The sequence below is a fragment of the Falco cherrug genome, chromosome 7 (assembly GCF_023634085.1).
Source record: "Falco cherrug isolate bFalChe1 chromosome 7, bFalChe1.pri, whole genome shotgun sequence".
Taxonomy (NCBI): domain Eukaryota; kingdom Metazoa; phylum Chordata; class Aves; order Falconiformes; family Falconidae; genus Falco; species Falco cherrug.
Window position 1 is genome coordinate 740,083 of NC_073703.1, and position 18,352 is coordinate 758,434.

Below are 18,352 nucleotides of genomic sequence, written 5' to 3' on the forward strand. Positions count from 1 at the left end.
AGACAGTGACAAGAAGGCAGCTCTACACTACCAAGCTCTGATGTTGTTCCTGCCTGGCAACACACACTAGATTCATGATCCCTTCTTAAAACTTGCTGCAGCCTGAGCCTGGAAAGTTAGTCCTCATGCCCAAGCTGCAGGGTTTTTCCCCACACAGACTAGTCACCTCAGTGCTATACCCTGGCCCAGAAGGCCACCAGGGAGGTACAGAGGACAGATGTCATGATGTGACGTTTCAGCTCCTACAACATGAATGGCTAGAGCTCCATTCCCCTTTTGGAGGCTGTCTCAGCAGGGCACAAGGCTGCTCTCTTCATGCAGAAGTGTTACTTTACTCTTACTTACTGCAGAGGCTGCACCTGTGACCTGCCCCTCAGGCACACAGCCCTCTCTGGGAGGTGGGACCCCAGAGGGGGCTTCATCTTTTCCACCTGCAAGAGTACAGTAAGTCTACCTGACCAGAGGTCATGGCTCAGGGCAGCAGCTTGAACTACAGGCAGCAGACTTGCTGCCTGCGGCAGTCTGTGGTTTCAGCCCCATCAGGGGGAGTGTTCTCTCCAAAAGAGACTCACCATCTTCAGCACCTATGACTCCAGGAAGGCTGAAGCCCTGAGCTGAGGGGGCCATGCCATTCCCCAGCAGACCCAGCCAGAAGACTAAGCAGGGGCCCTCTCCATCTGCACTACCAGCTGCCTTGGAAGCCCAAAGCAACAGCACCCTGAAGGGGAACCAACAGGACAGCAGGGCCAGGACCCTGCCCACAGCCCTGCCCTATTCCTGCTGCCCAGCAGCTGGCACCACCCCAGCAGCAAGGGCCAGCAGCTAGTGGGTCTGAGTTTGCCCCCCCCCCAGGCAGCAGAAGCCAGGTGAGACCCACAGCTGTCTTTGCTCTGGGGACAGAAAGGCAGCTAAAGCAGCATCTAACAACCATTAACAGCACTGAACAAGGGCAGAAACCCCTTCAGCAATGCCCAAAGAGATATTAAAAGCCTCAACCTACCCTGCAATGATTAGGTCCTGCCAGTTCCCAGGCAGGTCAGCTCTGCCAGCCCTCTCCAGGGCTGGTCTTACCTCCCCACAGCTGGGAGGTGAGGAGCATCACCTGTGGAAGAGGCTGGCTGGACACATACTCCCAGAGCAGGCAGAAGCAGAGCCTGGCACCCTGGGCAGTCTTCCCCATTGAGGGAAGAAGCAAAGGTCACTGCTGCAGCCTCCCTGGAGCATGCTGTGGGCTACTACTGCTCCTGGCAGGATCATCACTTACCAATGGGATACTTGTGCTTGTCCGTGTCTATGCCAGCATAGACCACCCCTCCGAACAGGTCATACATGACTGCTGCCAGGGCCTCTGCGTTCAGCATCCCATGCAGGGCCCCCACAAACACAGTCTTGCTGGGATCAAGCCGCTGGGATGGACTGCGCACGAAGTTGCTGTCTGCCAGCACCCATGGAATCACCTGCACCTGAAACCACACACAAGCAGGTCAGGTCAGCCAAGGGCCTGCAGAGCCACATGCTGTGCTGCTCCACAGTGCCCTCAGCTGACAGCACAGGCCATCCCAGACTCTCCGACTTCACTTTATTATTGCTGCTCAGGGCCTGCAGCCCAGGGCACTATAGCTCTGGAGCTCCAGACACCTCCAGAGAGCCCACAAGGCCTTTTCAAGGGAAAAACTGCCACACCACTCTGCTTCCAGACAAAACTGAATCCAATACACTGCTCCCTCAGGGGCCAGCAGCCAGAAAACTGTGTACAAGTAGATTTTACCTACTGCCTGCACCTATGTCTACAGCTCAGTCAGATGCCTCCATGCACAGGAGCTTGTTGTTGGAGGAGATCAATGGAACAACCCACCCACTATCAATTTCAGCAGGAGCTTCCATCTGCTCAACACCTGATACAGGGCTCTGAAGAGGAGAAACTTCTGCCAGAGCTAAATCACCAAGCATGAAAGTGCTGCCAACAGCCAGACACCAGGAGAGGTGTCTGGAGTGCAATTAGTTTCTGCCTGTCTAGATAGGAGAATCTCAATTCTTTAACACCAAACACTCACACAACTGTACCTGATCTATAGCTAAGGTCCCCTTTACAGGAAAGCCAGCCTGGGCCACTGGCAGCCTCAGCACCTTCAGCACACAGTTCAGCCAGCCACAGCTCTGCTGGGGAGCAGCTGCAGTTACAGCTGTGGATCCAAAATATCTGCCTGCAGTGAGCATGAAAGCCATTTGCTCTGCAAGCAGACAAGGCCTAAAGCAGCACCAAAGGATCAGTCTGTCTCTGCAAGCAAGAGTGTGCTGAAAGAAACAGTAAACTCCCTGTTCCCGTGCTCCTTTCCAGCTAACTGAAGCTGTTTGGCTTCACAAAGCCAGGGTCTGCCCCAGATCCAGGAACTCCAGGTCACAGTTTGGCACAAGCTGTTGTCAAGGACAAACTGCAGTTTGACACTTCCCTCCTTGCCTGCATCCAGCCTCACCGAAGGAACACATCAACTAAAGATGGCCTCAAAGAGCCAGTTTGACTTCTGTTGCTCTGTTTTAGCCCTGCTTTCCTGGAGCAGAGTAACACTGTGCATGCCCCCTCGCCTCCAAGGATCTTACCAGGACCCCCTATTGCCATCTCTAAAGCTGCTCTCACGGGTCTGCTCACCTCTTTGCAGCGCATCCTGCGGCTGGACATCTTGAAGTAGTATTCGCTGAGCCCATCAGGGCTCAGCAGGTCCTGGGAGCATGCCTGGAGCAGGGCACGCACAGATTTCTCCGACTCAAACACCAGGTAGACATATCCTTTAGATGTAAATAGGGGAAAAAAGTGGTTGTTAGAACTGTAGTGGAGGAGAAACAGATCATCCCAGTTTGCAGACACCCTCAACAAAAAAAACCCCAACCACTCAGATGCTGCCCAAAATATCTGTACTGCATCTTCCTTGCTGTCCCCAACTCCTTTTTAGCGGAGGGCAGCAGTTTGCAACACCTGCCTCAGTAGACTATGTATGAGCTCCACCAATGATGCACAGAGCCCAGCCAAGCAGGGAAAGAGCCCAAACTCAGCACAACACTGGAAGCAGGCTGCCCACATCCTATGTCATGTGTGCCACTGTCCCCCCTGCACAAAGGCACATCCAGACATGACAGGTGGGCACCACCAGTCTGGCCACTGCATACTCTGCAGGAAAACAGACTCTGCTTCGCATTTAGAATGTCTCAGCCCAGAAATTTAAGTTCAGGGCTTTAAAGTCACTCCTGTCAGTGCCAGCACCCCACCTTCCATCGCTCTGGTGACAAAATGAGGCCATTAGACACCACTGAGCCTACAGACCAGCCACTCCTTACTCTGTAACTCTTACTGCTTACACAACACATCAGCCCAGCTACTTCAGACAGGATTATGCCCCAGGTGCTGCTCGGCTCATCAGTCCCCACAGCCTGCCAGTTTGCTGCAGACACATTTGGATTCACCACATGCGCTTTATGCCAAGGGTGGGCACACTTTGGGTGCTTGTGCTGGCAGTGGGGACTAGCCGCTATCGCCCAGAGCAAGACAGCTTGATCTGGGGCTCCAGAAGCACCAGAGACTCTTTCCCCCACCTCAGCCCTGCTAGGTATGGGTGTGGATGCCAGGTTTGAGATGACAGTGCTCTGCAACCCTGGTGCTGACCCAAGTGAGAGCGGGACATTTACCCTAGGTGCTCTGTACCATCCAGTCACCAGCATGCAGCCGTACCATCCCAGCATCCGTGCTGTAACATAGCATGGGAAAAAGGTAACCCTACCGTGTCGCTATTACCTTTAGGCATATTACCTTTGGGAGGGCAGCGTGGGTGTTTGCCATCCTTACCAGGCCACTCCACACTCAGTGAGCCAAAAACACGGAAGGTGTTGATCAGTCCAGCTACAGTCAGAAGGAGAGAAGTCAGTCTTCCCCAAAAAAGTTCTATCCTATACACCCTCCTGATGTCAAAACCCAAGGCCTCAGTGCAGGGCCAGGGGCTGCTCACCTTCTGTAATGTCCCATGGGACTCCTCCCAGGAACACTTTGCAGGAATAGACAGGGTTCTTGTAGTTTCGGGGAGGCAGCTGACCACTCCAGGTGCAGGTTGCTTCATTCACAGCTTGGACAAGCACAAGCAACAGTCAGTACAGGACCATTTTCTTTCCACTCTCCCATAGGTGTCCAAGCAAACCCCCATATTCCAGAACTGTAAGTGATCTGGAGACAGAGCTGCAGCAGCAACAGGCAGCTGCCCAAACAGCCGGCCGGTTCCCTGGTCTACCTGCCGACAGTCAGGCTTGTGCACAGAGAAAGGTCTGATCTGCCACAAACTCACATCCAGCCACATTATCTGTACAGAGGCCACCTGCATGCCCTCACAGAAGTACAGGACCATCATCATGCACTGAAGCCTGCTGAGATCCATCATCCAACTTACCTGCTGCTTGCCTGTGAAGCCTGGCTTCTCTTTCGATACTGAAAGGGTCTTCTGGAGAGTCCAGGAGATCCCAGGAAGGCCACGCAGATGCTCCAGGCCATCTTTTTGATGCACTGGCTGGGGAGGAAGTTACTGCAGCCAGGGCAGCTTGATCTTGATCCAGTCGGGACCCCACACCCATCTTTAGGGGGTCTCTTGACACCCCACTGAGGGGCAGGAAGGGCAGAGGGGGAGAGATGCGAAGGCTTGACTGCAAGAGAAAGCCCACATTAAAACCCAGCTTCTGTGTAAGAGCACATAATACTAGAGGTCATGCATCACACCAGGGCCCCAACTTCACCCACAGCAGAAGAGGCTCTGTGATCTCTTGTTCTCTTGAGACCCTCTGAGGTCTGGCACAGGCAGGAAAGGAGCCACCTCACCTATCCCAGCAGCCTGATGGGAGCACAGTTTCCCTGGGAAAGGCCTGCCCCTGCAGCCATTTCCCACTGAACCCATGCCAAATTATTATCAGCAGAGATAGTTAAGCAGGAGACACCTTGCAGACCACAAGACCAACAGCTTCCCCATGCCTGCACAGCCTCAAGGACAGCTGACACCCCCCATCCAGGCAACAACAACTACCCCAGGAAGAGCCTCATGTTTTGCTTCAGGCCCTGCCTGCCACAGGCAGGGCTCACTGGCAGCACCCATGAGCTCTGCAGGCAGCCAGCTGGCTCTCACCCTCCACACACCAGCTCCCAGGCCTGCCTGACCAGGGTGTGGGCTTAGCTGGCTGCAGACCCAACTGTTTGCAGGTTTAACACACCTCTTTCAGGGTGGAAGGAGTAAAAGCCCAGATTAATAAAACAGCAGGGATGTGAGACACTGTGCAGCTTAGTGCCAGCCGCTCTGTGGATTGAGCTGTGCACTGCTGCAGCACAGCCGCCCACACCAAGGCCATGCTGAGGAAGACCTGACCTTCATGAACAAGGCTGGCACAAAGCCCTGCCACCCCACACTGCCTGCCATCGTCAGAGCCTGGGGTGCTGCAGCTGCTTACAGCATCCCTGCTTGAGATCCTGATTCTCCAGGGTGGATCACAGCAGAATCAACTCCACATCAAGCCAACTGCATCCTTCACGACAAACCCAATATGGGGGTCAAGGCCACAGCTGCACCACATCGGAGCCAGGAGCAGCTTGGCCCTGGCTTTAGCCTCAGGTGCCGAGGACAAGCCCTGCAGCAGCACCTACAGAGTTGGCTGGAGCCAGGCTGTCCTGCTGGCACCCAGAGCTGCCACTCACACTGTGATGTGGACCCAGCAGCACAGACTGGGTCAGCAAGACAGACACTTGCCTTGTTCACTGGCTTCCAAATTTAGCTGTGCTTTAGGGAATGGGAGCAGGCTAGACCCAGTTTTCTCTAGAAGAAACAGCCCTGAGATGGAGAAGTGCAGTCAGCAAATGGGAAGGGCAATGAAAGGCAGGGACAGGAGCTCCCGAGAAGCCCAGATGGGAGCCTGGAGACAGCTGTGCTGATCAACCACCTCCCTGCTGGGATCAGGGCACAGACAGCCTCCTGCCACACACCAGCTCAAGCACTCAAGACTCCTCTGGGAGCTACTTTAACCCATTAGGGCTGCAAGCACAAAGTCAAAAGGCTAAAACATTTAAGAAAAAAAAAAGATGCTAGTTTGTGCTGAAGGAGGACTGCACCAGCAGCCCTTCTTCCAAACCCTGGGCTGCAGGAGAACCTTGTCCTGTCAGTGTGGGCATGACAACTACTTCCAGCACTCTCTTCCCTTCCTGAGCAGGCAGGGCTGCATCTTACAGCCCCGCCTCCCCCCCCTCCCCCCCCCCCCCTTCTCCCAAGTACGGCAAGACACCAGGAACCACAGAGTGGGTGCAAGATCCAAACTTACAATCAAGTCTGAGAGGTGGTCAGAGCCAGAGCTGAACCCACTGGTGTCTGAGTCCGAGGGGCTGCTGGAGCGGGAGTCCAGGAGGGAGCGGGAATCCAGGCGGGAGTTCCTCAGTGTTGGTGTGGAAAATTTTTCTGACAGGTCTGAACCAATGGGGTCTAGAGGCAGAAAACCCAGCGGGGGCTTCCCCAGGATGTTCCCGAGAGGGTTACTCAGCATGCTGAGAACTGCAACAGAGAAAGAGCCTGTCAGTGCTGCAGCATGACACACCTCCTTCCCTCCCAGCTCTGTGGCAGAGGCCCAGAAGGGTACTGGGCTCCTATCAGCCCAGAAGCAGCTTGTCCAGGAGGTGGCACACCTGGTAGGTATCAAGCCTCCAGAGAGCTCCAGAAAGGCTGCTTTGCCATCAGTTGCAGCATGGTGCTGCACATCTGGACCCACCAGCAACAGCCTGGTGTGGCTAGCAAACACAAGGGTGGGTTACTCTCCCAGGGCTGAGATCAGCCCAGAAATCCTGTGTCATCCTGGAGCAGAATCACAGACCCCACATCCTGGTTATGGGCCTCATACAGGTGCTCCAGACCAGCCCCTCTGCCCAGTCCATGCAGTGATGCTGGCATTTCTCGCTGCTTGTGCTGGAGGAAGCTAGGATCCAGGGGGGCAGCTACCCACACAGTTTTAGTGATGGGGTGCACAGACCGGGCCCACAGCCAGTCATTGCACATATTGGCAGCCAGGCTGAGAGGAGCAAGGCCTGGCCTATTAGCAGGCATTTGCAGGCTTGGAGGTAGGACACATGTCGTCAGTCCTGACAGGAGCTGGCTACAGGCAGCCAGCAACGTGCCAGTCTGGCCTGCTGACAACAGAGACACTTCACAGTCAGTGGCTAGCACTGAGCACTGTCCCCAGTATGCATTCACAACAAGCCTGTCTGGTCAGGTCTTTGCCCAAGAGCCGACAGACAAGTATGCGCCAGATTGCTTCCCTCGCACAGCAGCAGGCTTTCCTCCCACTGAGGAGAATAGAGGCAAGCAAATTCCTTCCTGCAAACAGAGCCACCCCCCCAAGCAGAGCACCAGGCCACTGAAGGCTCATGGAAGCCCCATCCTGCTCTGTGGGTCAGTGGTGTGGGGCCAGCTGCCGCCCAGGAGGAGAGGGAATGTACTGCAGGTTCAGCCATGTGGGATCCCACAGGGGCCCGACACCAGCCAGCTCTATTCAAAAGGAGCAAGTCTCAGCAAGCTAAATGTATCCCCAAACCAAATGAAAAGAGCAACACATTCAGAAATTGTTTTAATTATTCAAAGGCTGCAAAACAAGGCAACCTGCCCTGAAGCTTTCAGTTTTCAGCAAAGCAAGCTTGGGATCCACATGACATCCTCCAGCCCCACCTGATCTCAACCAGCTAGGACCACGAAGTTGATAACCCAGATTTTCAGGGGCTCTTTGCAGAGGATAAGAAATCCAAAACACTGCCTAGGTGAGTAAAAAACCACCATCATGCTCAAGTGCATTACTGTCAAACACTAGTATTAACTCAGTGTCAGAAAACTGCTGAGCATGCCCAAAGCAAGATGCTGGGATATACCCATTCCAAGCTGCATTATCCAATGGCATACCTGCTGGGGAGCTAGCAGCTCTAGCCTCTCACTACAGGGAAAAGCCCCACAACACCAACAGAAACCCCAGACAGGTACAGGTGAGTCCTTTATTTGAAGCATCTACCTCAACCCAAGGCAGAGCTGGTCTGCAGGAGCCCTCAGCCACAGTTACAGCATCTGCCCACATTTGCTGAGCCTTACCCCTGCAGTTTTCCCCAGGCTCAGACTCATTTTGGCTACAGCACAGAACCATGAACTCACCTCTGACTGCACTTGGAAAGTGACCTCCTGCCCTTTGAATACTTGCCCGGCTCTCCCTGACAGTAGCACTTGTGCTTACACCCAGCCCCACAGCCACAAAAGCAGCTCACTGGCCCAACAGTACTTACCCTGGGCAGAGCCTGGATGGCAGCAGCCCCAGCAGCAGCGGTGGGTAGCTGAGGGAAAGCCGCTGTAGACAGCTCGAGCTGGGGAGGAGACTGCTCCCTCCTAGTCACAGCACAGAGCAGGGCAGAGCATCTCCCAGCCCAGGCAAACCGCACTATGCTGGTTTGCCGACTTCTCTGAAGCCACGTGATGTGTTTAAAAATACAGCCAGTGTATTGTTCAAGGGAGACAGCTGAATTTGTTAAACAGGCTCAAAAATCTGATTAGTCACTAAACAGTAGAAGAGTCAAAGCAAGGCAGCTGATCTCATGGCCCAAGTCTCACTGCAGACAAATGCTCCAGCACTGACACCCTCCTCAGCCATCGAGCACAGTGGGTTTGTAATGCCAGGCAGTGAGCAGCCCTGTGCTGACCCAGTATGCACAGCATTCCTAGAGACCTGGAGCAAGCACCATGCAGACTGCTACCAGGCAATGCTGTCCTGCACCTCAGCTCCTGGTTATTGGGAACACAGGGCAAGAATGCTCTTTGGGATACATCAGCAAGGGTTCAGGGCCTTATCAGAAGTTCCCAAAGGCACTACAGGGTCCAACTCCTCTGCCCCACTTATTTCACCCTCCTCTGCTACCACTCTGGCTTGTTACAGCCACTGCTTACACATTTGTTCCCAGGACTGCTTAGCTCTCACCGCACCTCAAAAAACCAGTAAGGCCAGTATGAGTGCATTCAAGTAGCAGAATTACTGGCCTTTAAAGGGTTCTACTGTCTGGGCACCCAAGTTTCAGCACCTACCAAACAAAATCTTGCTGGCTACAACTGACCCACTCCTAACCTCATGTCCTGGAAGTGCTGACATCCTGCTGTTAACACAGATGGATTTCATCCACTCCAGGAGCTTTGACAGGTCTGCATGGGCAGCGCTCCATTACACGCTCTGTGGGCTACGCAGAGCTTGTGGGAGACCCCATGTCACGCCAGTGGGTCTGACTCAGCTTCACTTTGTACCTACAGTTACTCACAAAGACATCAGGAGGAAAAGCCATGAGCCATGCTCGGCCTTTCTTCCTTTACACTTGCTTAGCAATCAGGTTGTGTCCCCTGGAGCCAGCCTTTGCAGGTAGCCCAGGCAACACCAACGTAAAGTACAGGTCATGTTTCTCAGCCCCTCAAACCCAAAGGCATCCTGCTCTAACCCACTGAACCTCCTCCTGGGGGATGGGACACAAGAGCCTGATAAAGGTTGCTCACCTTAAAAAAGCCCTCAAGTCATTGGGGCCACTCAAACCCACAGCTTTTTCAGGGAAGTTGGACTTGTCTCCTGCCTCAAACAGACAGCTTGCAGAAGAGAAAACAAAAACATTCCCAATGCACATGCAAGATGCATCAGAAGTTTCTGGTGTCAAAAGCATCCCTGAAGATCCCAAAGTGAACCAAACATCAGGTAACTACTCAGACTAAAGGAAAAAACTTAAGTGCGAACAACTACATTTTTTTTACCTTTATGAGGGAAATTTTAACTCAAGGGTCACCATGATTCCCATTCATCTGCTCATACACAGTGGCCCTGCTGTCCAGAGCATAGCAGTTTGTAGAGGGCTTCTGGAACTTTTCACGCCTCTGCTCAGAGCTGCAAGAGAGGCACATGCCAACACTCTTTTGCAGGGGACAGCAAAAAATGTAGCTTTTAATAGAAACTCAGCTCTGACTTTTGACTTGCTGCTGCAGCTTTAATGACTGGATTCAGAGCCAGCATGCTCCATCTTTGAGCATGTCAGCCAAACGCTGACAGATTTAAGAGCTCTGTGGAGCAGTCTCGATACCAGCATGGCACTCTTCCAGTTTGTAGGCACTCAGGTTGCTCTCTAGAGAGCAAGCATTTTATGAACCACTCCTCCTCCTTAGTTGAGCTTTCCCTAGTAAATGCTATCAGCACAATGCTGTTGCAATATATCCTCTTAATTCTTGCATCATCCTGGAGGCCCTAAAGATACTGAGGGGAGCACACACAAGAGTCTGGACCCATTGCACTCAAGGCAGACACTTTGCAGAAGTACCCAGCTACACTGAGCCCATGGTGGTGGTTTCACAGCTCAGCTGGTTTCAGCTCTTCAGGCCAACTCTGTCCTGTGGACTCCAAATTAGCTTTTAAAATCCAGTTACCAACCACCGAGCTACCACATTCAGCATCAATTTACCTAGTGTCAAGCAAATCGCTCCATTAGCACAAGCTGCAATCCGTAGCATGCACCTTACAAAAGACACCCCAACAGCAATACACCCAACCCAGTCAGTTTTAGATCAGTTTTTATTCTTCTGTGTGCTGAGTAGACTTGCAATTTAAGGTTTTCAGCACCTGCCCAGGACCTTGAAGCATACCACTTTCTTCCCTGCATACCATAATTTGCAGCCATTTAAGAATTAGACCTTCCTGGTAGTTTTGACCAAGCCCTTTTTATAAGAGATGGATGTAAAGATGAGCCCTAAGGAGCCATGCTTACTAATGGTGGCAGCTCAGGGAAGGGCTCTGAGTAAATAAGCCACCTTACCACCATGCTGATGACAAATGACACTTTAGTGCCTTGAATAAAACCTTAAGACAAGAGCAGCACTACACACAGACCATCCACTGAGTTTACACTCCTGACAGCTAGAGCTGACAAAAAACTGTCACCATTAAGCTGTCCTCTTAACAAGTACTTTTGCTTTAGCTTGGGTCTGCAGGTGACCACCCAGCCCAGTAAGCAACTGTGCATTAGCAGAGCAGTGCTGATGCTCTTTGCTCCTTGGTGCATCAGTTTCAGCCAAGTTATTGAGAAACCAAGTCCGGTCCAAAGCAAAAAACCCCACCTCCCACCTTACAGGTGTTCAGGTCCTTTTCCTCAAGTTCTCCCTCTCACCCCATAAGAACATCAGTGGAAGCTTCTCCATAGAGGAAAATAGCATTTGACATCGGGCGACGCACATCACAGCATCTTCACAAGCCCGAAGGCACATGTACCTGCATGCGTGCACACAAACTCCTGTTGAGCAGCACAGCATGCCAGGCCCTGGATTCAGACACCACCAGCAATGTCTGGCACCTGCATGCTTGATGCACAGGCAGTTCAACACTGTGTTTGGCAGTGACACAGAGTGCTACAATGAGCACATGCACACACTTTTTGAAGTCATGCTCTGAAGATATGTTCCAGCCTTTAAAAGCTTGCTGCAGGGCTAGAAAAAGTCTATTTAGAAGGGACCAGGACTTCTCTAAAGCAGGTCTACAATGCAGAGGCTTTCAGAGGGTCACTCTTCCTGGCTGCCACCACCAGCAAGGTTAGACAGAGGGACATTTCAATGTCCAGAGAGGAGATACCAGAAGCTTGCCTGCTGGGAGATTACTCAGCATAGGAAGGATGGCAGACTGTCAAGACCTCCCCTTCACCCATCAACTGCTACGTGTGCTGAAAGTCTACCCTTCTGCCTTGATCTCCTTGTGGAGGCAGGGGCGAAGAGATCAATAGGAGAGCTCTTACCAAGAGAAGCAGGGCAGAAGAGCTGGGTTTCAGTGCCACCATGCTTCTGCTTCCACTCAGTGACACCTGCCATGCCCAGAGGCTGAAGCTGTATGCATGTTTGGGGCAGGGCAGTGGAGGAGGGAAGCAGTGTGACCTAGGCCCTGGAGACTGAACACAGTGCAGTTTCTTTTGTCATTCATCAAATAAGCTTGTAAAGAAAAAAAAAAAAGGCTGATGTCCTAAACAATAGCCTGCTGCAGTTCCAGAAAAACAGCTCGTCTGCAGTTTTTACCACCCAGCCAGACTCTGCCCTGGTGGGGTGGGAGCAGGCTGAATGTTTTAGTCAGCCAAAAAGAAGCACCTCCTACAGACACAAAGCAACTTTATGGCAAGAAAACCATTTGCATGTCTGAAAGGCAAATGGGCACCTTAACCATCTCCTACAGCCACAGTTACCATCTCAGCAGTGACACAGCCAGCCAACCTACCAGAGTGAGTTTTCCCCTCTCCATCACACACAAGCACAGAGCCACTTAAAACAGGACCCACTCATCACAGCGGAAGGGGTGATCAATACTCCAGGCTAATCTTAAGTGAAGTTTTAGCACTTCACACCTGCAGCCATGGGACCTTGCGCTGCCTGCATGGAGCCAGCAAGGAACCAAGCCCAGCAGAAGCTGCAGTGACAGATGTGGGGCTGCAGCACACAGTCCAGGAACAGGCTTTGCTTGGCACAGGGAAGGCAGACATTGGATTGCCCCCTCTATTCACTCTAACAGAGTTAGAAGGAACAGCAAAGCTCTTACAGGTGCACAAAGAATCAGGGAAAAGCTGCAGCAAGAGAAGTGGCAGAGGTTTCTTCCTCTTAAGTGGAACAGCCATGGGACAGGGCCCAGAGGTGGAAGGGAACTCTGTCTTTAGGCCTCAGAGCTTGTCCAAGCAGCACACCAGACATGGCCAGCTCAAATCCTCTCATCACTCCATTGGAGAAAGTCACTGCTGTTATGAGAAGAGCCACCTGAAGTCAAAGGCACACATCCTCTTCAGAGCTGTATGTCACAACAGAATTCTCAACCATCTTGAGCCAACTGTCATGAAAAGCAGCTCCCAGAACTGCAGATGTGATCAAACCAGCAGTAATCACCATCTACATAAGGATGGCACAGCCCTTTATTGTTTCTGAACTACAAAAGAACCACCTCTGCCCTGACAGATTCTTCATTTGGGGCAAAGAAGAACTGAGGATATTCAGGGAGCTATTTCTGGTTTGCTAAGAAGGGGGCAGGGGAATAAAAAAAGGCAGCATGATCCCACAGCTGAACCACAGAATTAGAGTTAGGACACCTGAGGTCTATTCTTGGTTCTGGCACCAAGATAGTAAGTCACTTCCCTAGCGTGCCCTGAAAAATGGAAACAGCAGTAGAACTCAGAACAGACAAGCTTATTGCATTAACATTTGAGAGCACAAGTCTTCTTCCTGTGCTGAGAGTGGGACCTGGCTGACAACAAGCCTCACTGCTTCTCGCGGCAGTGAGTTTATTACTGTGTTTCTGGGAAGGGAAAACAGATGCCCAAGGTAAATATAAAAATCAGTAAAGACAGCTAAAACACGATTCAGGATTAAAAGTGTAAGCAGACTGCCACAACTGTATTCATCTTTAAAAAGATGAGAACATTGAAATACAGCAGGTTTTAACATATATCAGTCCCAGAGATATTTAAAAGCCAACATATTCAGGTCAAATTCTGCACAACAAGCTTCAGCTTTGCAAGCCTCAAGAACACACACTTATATTTAAGTACTAAATTCCTCTCAATTATCTGCTGCAATGTCCAGGGTGCAAACTCCACAGCATGTGTTACTTCATATGCTAACAAGGATGAGACTGACTCATTTTTACTACTCAGCTGCATCACAATGTGTGGGGTGTCAAGTCCATCAGGATACTACCTCTAGCAGAAGGTATATTCTTTAGAGGGGGATCAGGCTGTTGGCCATACTGCTTTGGACAAGGCAGCAGGCTGCAGTAAAGAAAGAAACTAAAAAAAGACAGGCTTTAGCCCCAAGTGCAATCTTATTTGAAAAACTGCACACAAGCCTCACTAAGGTATTCATTCAACTGGCATAAAGCCACCTTCTTCATCACTTGATTGGCACACCCAGCACCACCAGTGATGCCTGCAGGTTCCCAGCTACCTTCCAGGGGGTCTACATGAGGCATGTAGAGAATCACAGCTTTAGAGGTTTATGCTTCACCTTCCCTCTGCACTCCTAGAGAGAAAACAAGCCAGAGGGGCAAGCAGGGAAGCTGGGCATTTCTCCATGGCCACCTGAAATGGATGGCAGCTGCTGCTGTGTCTGAGAGCAGCCTCCGAGCTGGCAGTAGCATAGACACCACCTGTGATTCAGCTGTTTTGTCAGCACCTAAGGGACTACACAGAAGGCAAGTAAGCCCAGAGACATGGGTACAAGGTGCTGAGATGGAAGATGCAGCACTAGCTGGAGATACCCTGCTCAGCGCCCCTGCCCTCAGCCCACACCCTCTGGGAGACTGTCAATTCAGCCCCACAGCAGCACCATCTGTGCTGTGACAGCTCAAGGACCATGGCACTTTTCAGAAGCAGATCATTTCAGAGCCAGCTCAGTGCAGGTGCCCATTTAAACAGGCCTTGTTCTGGGAATACTGGGGCAGCCTATGAATTAGTTTATGTAGCCCCCTTGGGCTATGCTACTTTTGTGACCCTTCAGCAGCTTTCTTATGTGCTTTGAGCCAGAAGTTGGACCACATAACCTCAAGTGGTCCCTTCCAACTTGAATTGCCCTACCACCCTAAAAAGACAGCCTGTCAAGAGCACTGTAGAAGGCCCAAGAGGTCATCTTCCAGCAGTCCCACATGCATTCATGGCATGAGAAGTCCATTAGACTAATTTCAGCTGTATAAACAGGCCAAACACTCTACTGGCTCGCTGGCCTTGCCCCTAGTATCACCACAATGACAGATCATGCTGCAACACCACACCACACAGCCTGGTTATCAGGGCAGCATGCTGTACCCAGACACAGAGACAAACTCAGGTCTGAGGCAGGAGCAGATTTTGAACTTTGGGCCTGTCCTACCAGAGCTGGAGAAGGGGAGGAGCAGGCATCACCCCTACCTTCTGCAACAGGCAGCCCAAGCACCCTGGGAGAGCAGCACCAGAAATCATGCTGAAGTCCAGACAGTTCCTCTACCCAGCTTCAAGTGGAAGCACACAGAGCTGCATGTACTGTGGAGGTTGTAACAAAGGCACAGAGCCAAAACACATATTCAGGGCCTCTTCTAGAAAGCTCCCATATTACCACTGATGAATATGTAGCAGATAGTCTTTCACATCTGCTCTGCCCTGCAAACAAGCACCCCATCTGCTGCTTAGACATATAGCAGTACAAGAGCTGGAGAAAGAACTAGCTGCCCCATCTTTGACTGGCACAGTTCTGGGGATGACTCTTCCCCCAGACCAGAGCTTGCACATTAAACCACCCTGCTACTACCTCTGACATGAATCACAATGAGAAAGACTAAGCCAGTAGATGCACAGGGCAGCTGAGAGCCACCAAACAGCAGCTCCAATGCTCTCCTCTGAAGGGAACATGCTTGTTAAGGCTTACTTCAAGAGCTAGCCAAGAGGCATGTGCTCTAGACTACAACCTGAGTCAAAAGCTTATAAGCAAGCTCCACAAGCCAGATTTGTACACACCAGCACTGCCAGGCTGCTGAACACCAGTCAGCACGTCTATGAAGTGGCAGATCTGCCACTGCTGGAGTGTTTTTATCATTGCATCGCCAACAGCTTTGAGCAGGATCAGATGCTTAAGAAGTCTGTGCCTTCCTTGCACCCACACTCGCCCATGATAACCTCCACAGAGCATGCAGGCAGCAGCAGGCAGCCCTCAGGGCTGCTCTAGAGGCCACAATAAAACATCCTTCCCTGACAGAAGTCAAGGGGAGGGTTTTGGGTGGTATGTGCCTGCTCCCATAAGCAATCTCCAGCACAAGCCTGGAGGCTGCCCTGACCCACTTCAATTCTAGCTGGATACAAGCAGAAATGCTGGTTAGGTTCCTGCTCCAGTTACTTGCCTATTTGCACCTTCTACTACTCTACAGCATCAGCATAAATAAAAATAAATCTGTTTTGGAGAAGCTGCTCAAATGGAAGCTTTAAGAGGTGGATTAAGAGCAACTTCCATTAGAAACCAATTGCAAACTCAGTTTTGATACTTGTTTTACTTGTTTGATACATATTTTATTCTGTTAAGAATGAGCAGTCTGCAGATATTAAGTGCTCCCTGCTTTCTACTCCACAGCATAGCTAGCTCCAGCCAGCAGATGGGAAATCAGCCCATGGAGTGTGAGCAGCCCTTACTGAAACATGCTCAAGAAACAAGTGCCCATTAAGCATCCACACCAAGTACATCCGCAGAAAAGCCCTAAGAGAGACAAGATGGCATGAGGCAAGCTTTTAGTAAGGCCATCTCAGGTGCTCCTGAAGTACAACCACCAAGCAGGAGATCGTGCAAGTCAAGCCAGCCCCCAGCCTTCCTCCCTGACAACATTGCCATAGTTAACCTCCATACAGAAGGCACCACCACCATACCTGTGCTTCTACTACTAAGCTCTGAACAGTAGCCAGAAGGACTAGGGCTTAATGCACAGCTGCCAGGAAAGCTTGTCTTCCTTTCAAGGCAACAAAGGACACCAAGAACATTGTGAGCTCAGGATACCCCCCCACCCAGTCTTTGGTTGCCCATTTGCCTGAATCAGGTGCAGGTCTGAGGCCAGCAAGAGGTGGTCTTGCCTCCCTGCTCCAGCATAAGCAGCCATACCATCGGCAGTATGAAGGAACCTTTCACTGAGTTGTCTAGGCAGACTTTGGCTTAAATCTGAGTGAATCTCATTCTGGGTGAAGTGCTCACTCTGTGGACCTGAAGCTCCCCTTTCACTACAGAGCAGAAAAAAAAATCCTTCTTGGACACTGGTGACCACCTGGAGTCACCCAGATGCTGAGCCCTCCTCCATCAGAATGAGGATCTGAAATCCTCCTCTAGCACAAGAAGGATTTTCACACAGCCAAGCAGGAATATGCAAGAGCTGAAGGCACACCTAGGCAGCAACTGTCTTCTGAAGCCACTTGTCCAAAAGACAATAGGTTAATCAGCAGGGAGAAACCCTGACTTGCTGAGGGCCACAAGGGAGAGCTCTATGGAGCAGGTACTTAGCACCATGCTGCAGCACACGTTAGCCTAGCAGCAAACTAAACAGCCAGGGAGAACAGCAAGTGATGTGGAGGACCTCCCTTGTCCAAGCCCTCTGCCCCTCTAGGGTCTTCCTCAAGCTCTGAAGCTGAACACTCAAACCAACAGCTTGAGGAAGGCCAGAAACTTGTGTTGTACTTGCCAGCAACAACCACCCTCAGACTGATTAGCAACTTTCACTTGGGAGTGTTTCCTCAGGTGCCTGCTACCACACACAATATTTGAGGACAGTCTGAAAACAGACCATCCTGGGGGAGCAGCTTACAAATCCCTCCTGCTGTTGAGAGGAAAGGCTAGGAGCCCACAATAACTGTGCTTCCTTCTATGCAACAGGTCTTTTCTTTCGTCCTTCAGAGATAGGGTTTTGCCTTGAAGACTTGAGTGATTCGTACTCAGAGGCCTCAGCTATCTCTGCAGACAAAGCACAACAGATTGCCTGCAGTTCTAGCCTAGTAAATTTGAAGCGACTACAGATAATCAGCATGTTCAAGCTTATTGCAGAAAGAAGTTGGTGTGCTCTGGGAAGCAGGAGAACCAAAGGCTAGAAAGATTTTGTGTTGCTTCCCTACCACAGGCCATTTCTCCAGCACCAGAGAGGCTGGAGCTGTAACCTTGCAGACTAGGGAGTGAGACAGCAGCAGCCACACTGGAGAGGGCATGGACAAGGCTGGAGCCGCAGTCTCAAGAGCAGATCCAAGGAAAAGCTCAGATCTGTTGCTGCACAAGCCATTTTAGGGTCACAGAAGTGGAGAGGCAGATACAGCAAGGTGGTCCCCCTGACATCAGGAAGAGCTCACCTGCTCAGACTGGGCTCATCTAGAGGTACCAACATCCTCTTCAGAAGAGCTGATCCCTCCAAAACCACCTTGCAGGTTAGCACTGCATACTTAGTATTAACAGACTGGTTTTTGGATGATTTCCCAGCAGGCAAGTCTGCTGTCCCACATAGGGACAGGCTCCCGATGTAGGGCAGGACAGACCAGCCAGACCAAGCAGCTGGCACACAGGCTAAAAAACAGGCAGGGAGACCCAAAATCCACACATGGATCTGCTTGTGTACTGCTGTCACCTGTTCTCCAGGCAAAAACTGGATCAAGACCCCATTTGCTTGTGCTCCTTGAGGAACAGGACAGTGAAGGTAAAGGATACCATCAAGGGCAGTCCCAATTCACTTAACCCTTCCTTGCCTCTGCAGAGTCATGAACTCTAAGGTCTTAACACAAGCATCTACCTACTATGAGGCT

At 51.3% G+C, this 18,352-nt stretch overlaps 1 protein-coding gene across 6 annotated transcripts in view; it reads right to left on the bottom strand.

The window, feature by feature from the left end:
• Positions 1 to 18,352, bottom strand: part of CPEB1 (cytoplasmic polyadenylation element binding protein 1) — a 42,409-nt gene that overhangs the window by 4,074 nt on the left and 19,983 nt on the right. For 4 of the 6 annotated variants that reach the window (XM_055717201.1, XM_027802852.2, XM_027802853.2 and 1 more), the window contains 6 exons: positions 6,331 to 6,557; positions 4,428 to 4,677; positions 3,996 to 4,109; positions 3,785 to 3,889; positions 2,648 to 2,784; positions 1,265 to 1,463 (listed from right to left, as the gene is read on the bottom strand). In XM_055717201.1, the coding sequence (XP_055573176.1) occupies positions 1,265 to 1,463; positions 2,648 to 2,784; positions 3,785 to 3,889; positions 3,996 to 4,109; positions 4,428 to 4,677; positions 6,331 to 6,557 (1,032 nt within the window). Of the gene's footprint in view, positions 1 to 1,264; positions 1,464 to 2,647; positions 2,785 to 3,784; positions 3,890 to 3,995; positions 4,110 to 4,427; positions 4,678 to 6,330; positions 6,558 to 8,320; positions 8,412 to 18,352 lie in introns of those variants that run through there. The other 2 variants (XM_027802855.2, XM_055717202.1) reach the window with 2 other exon arrangements.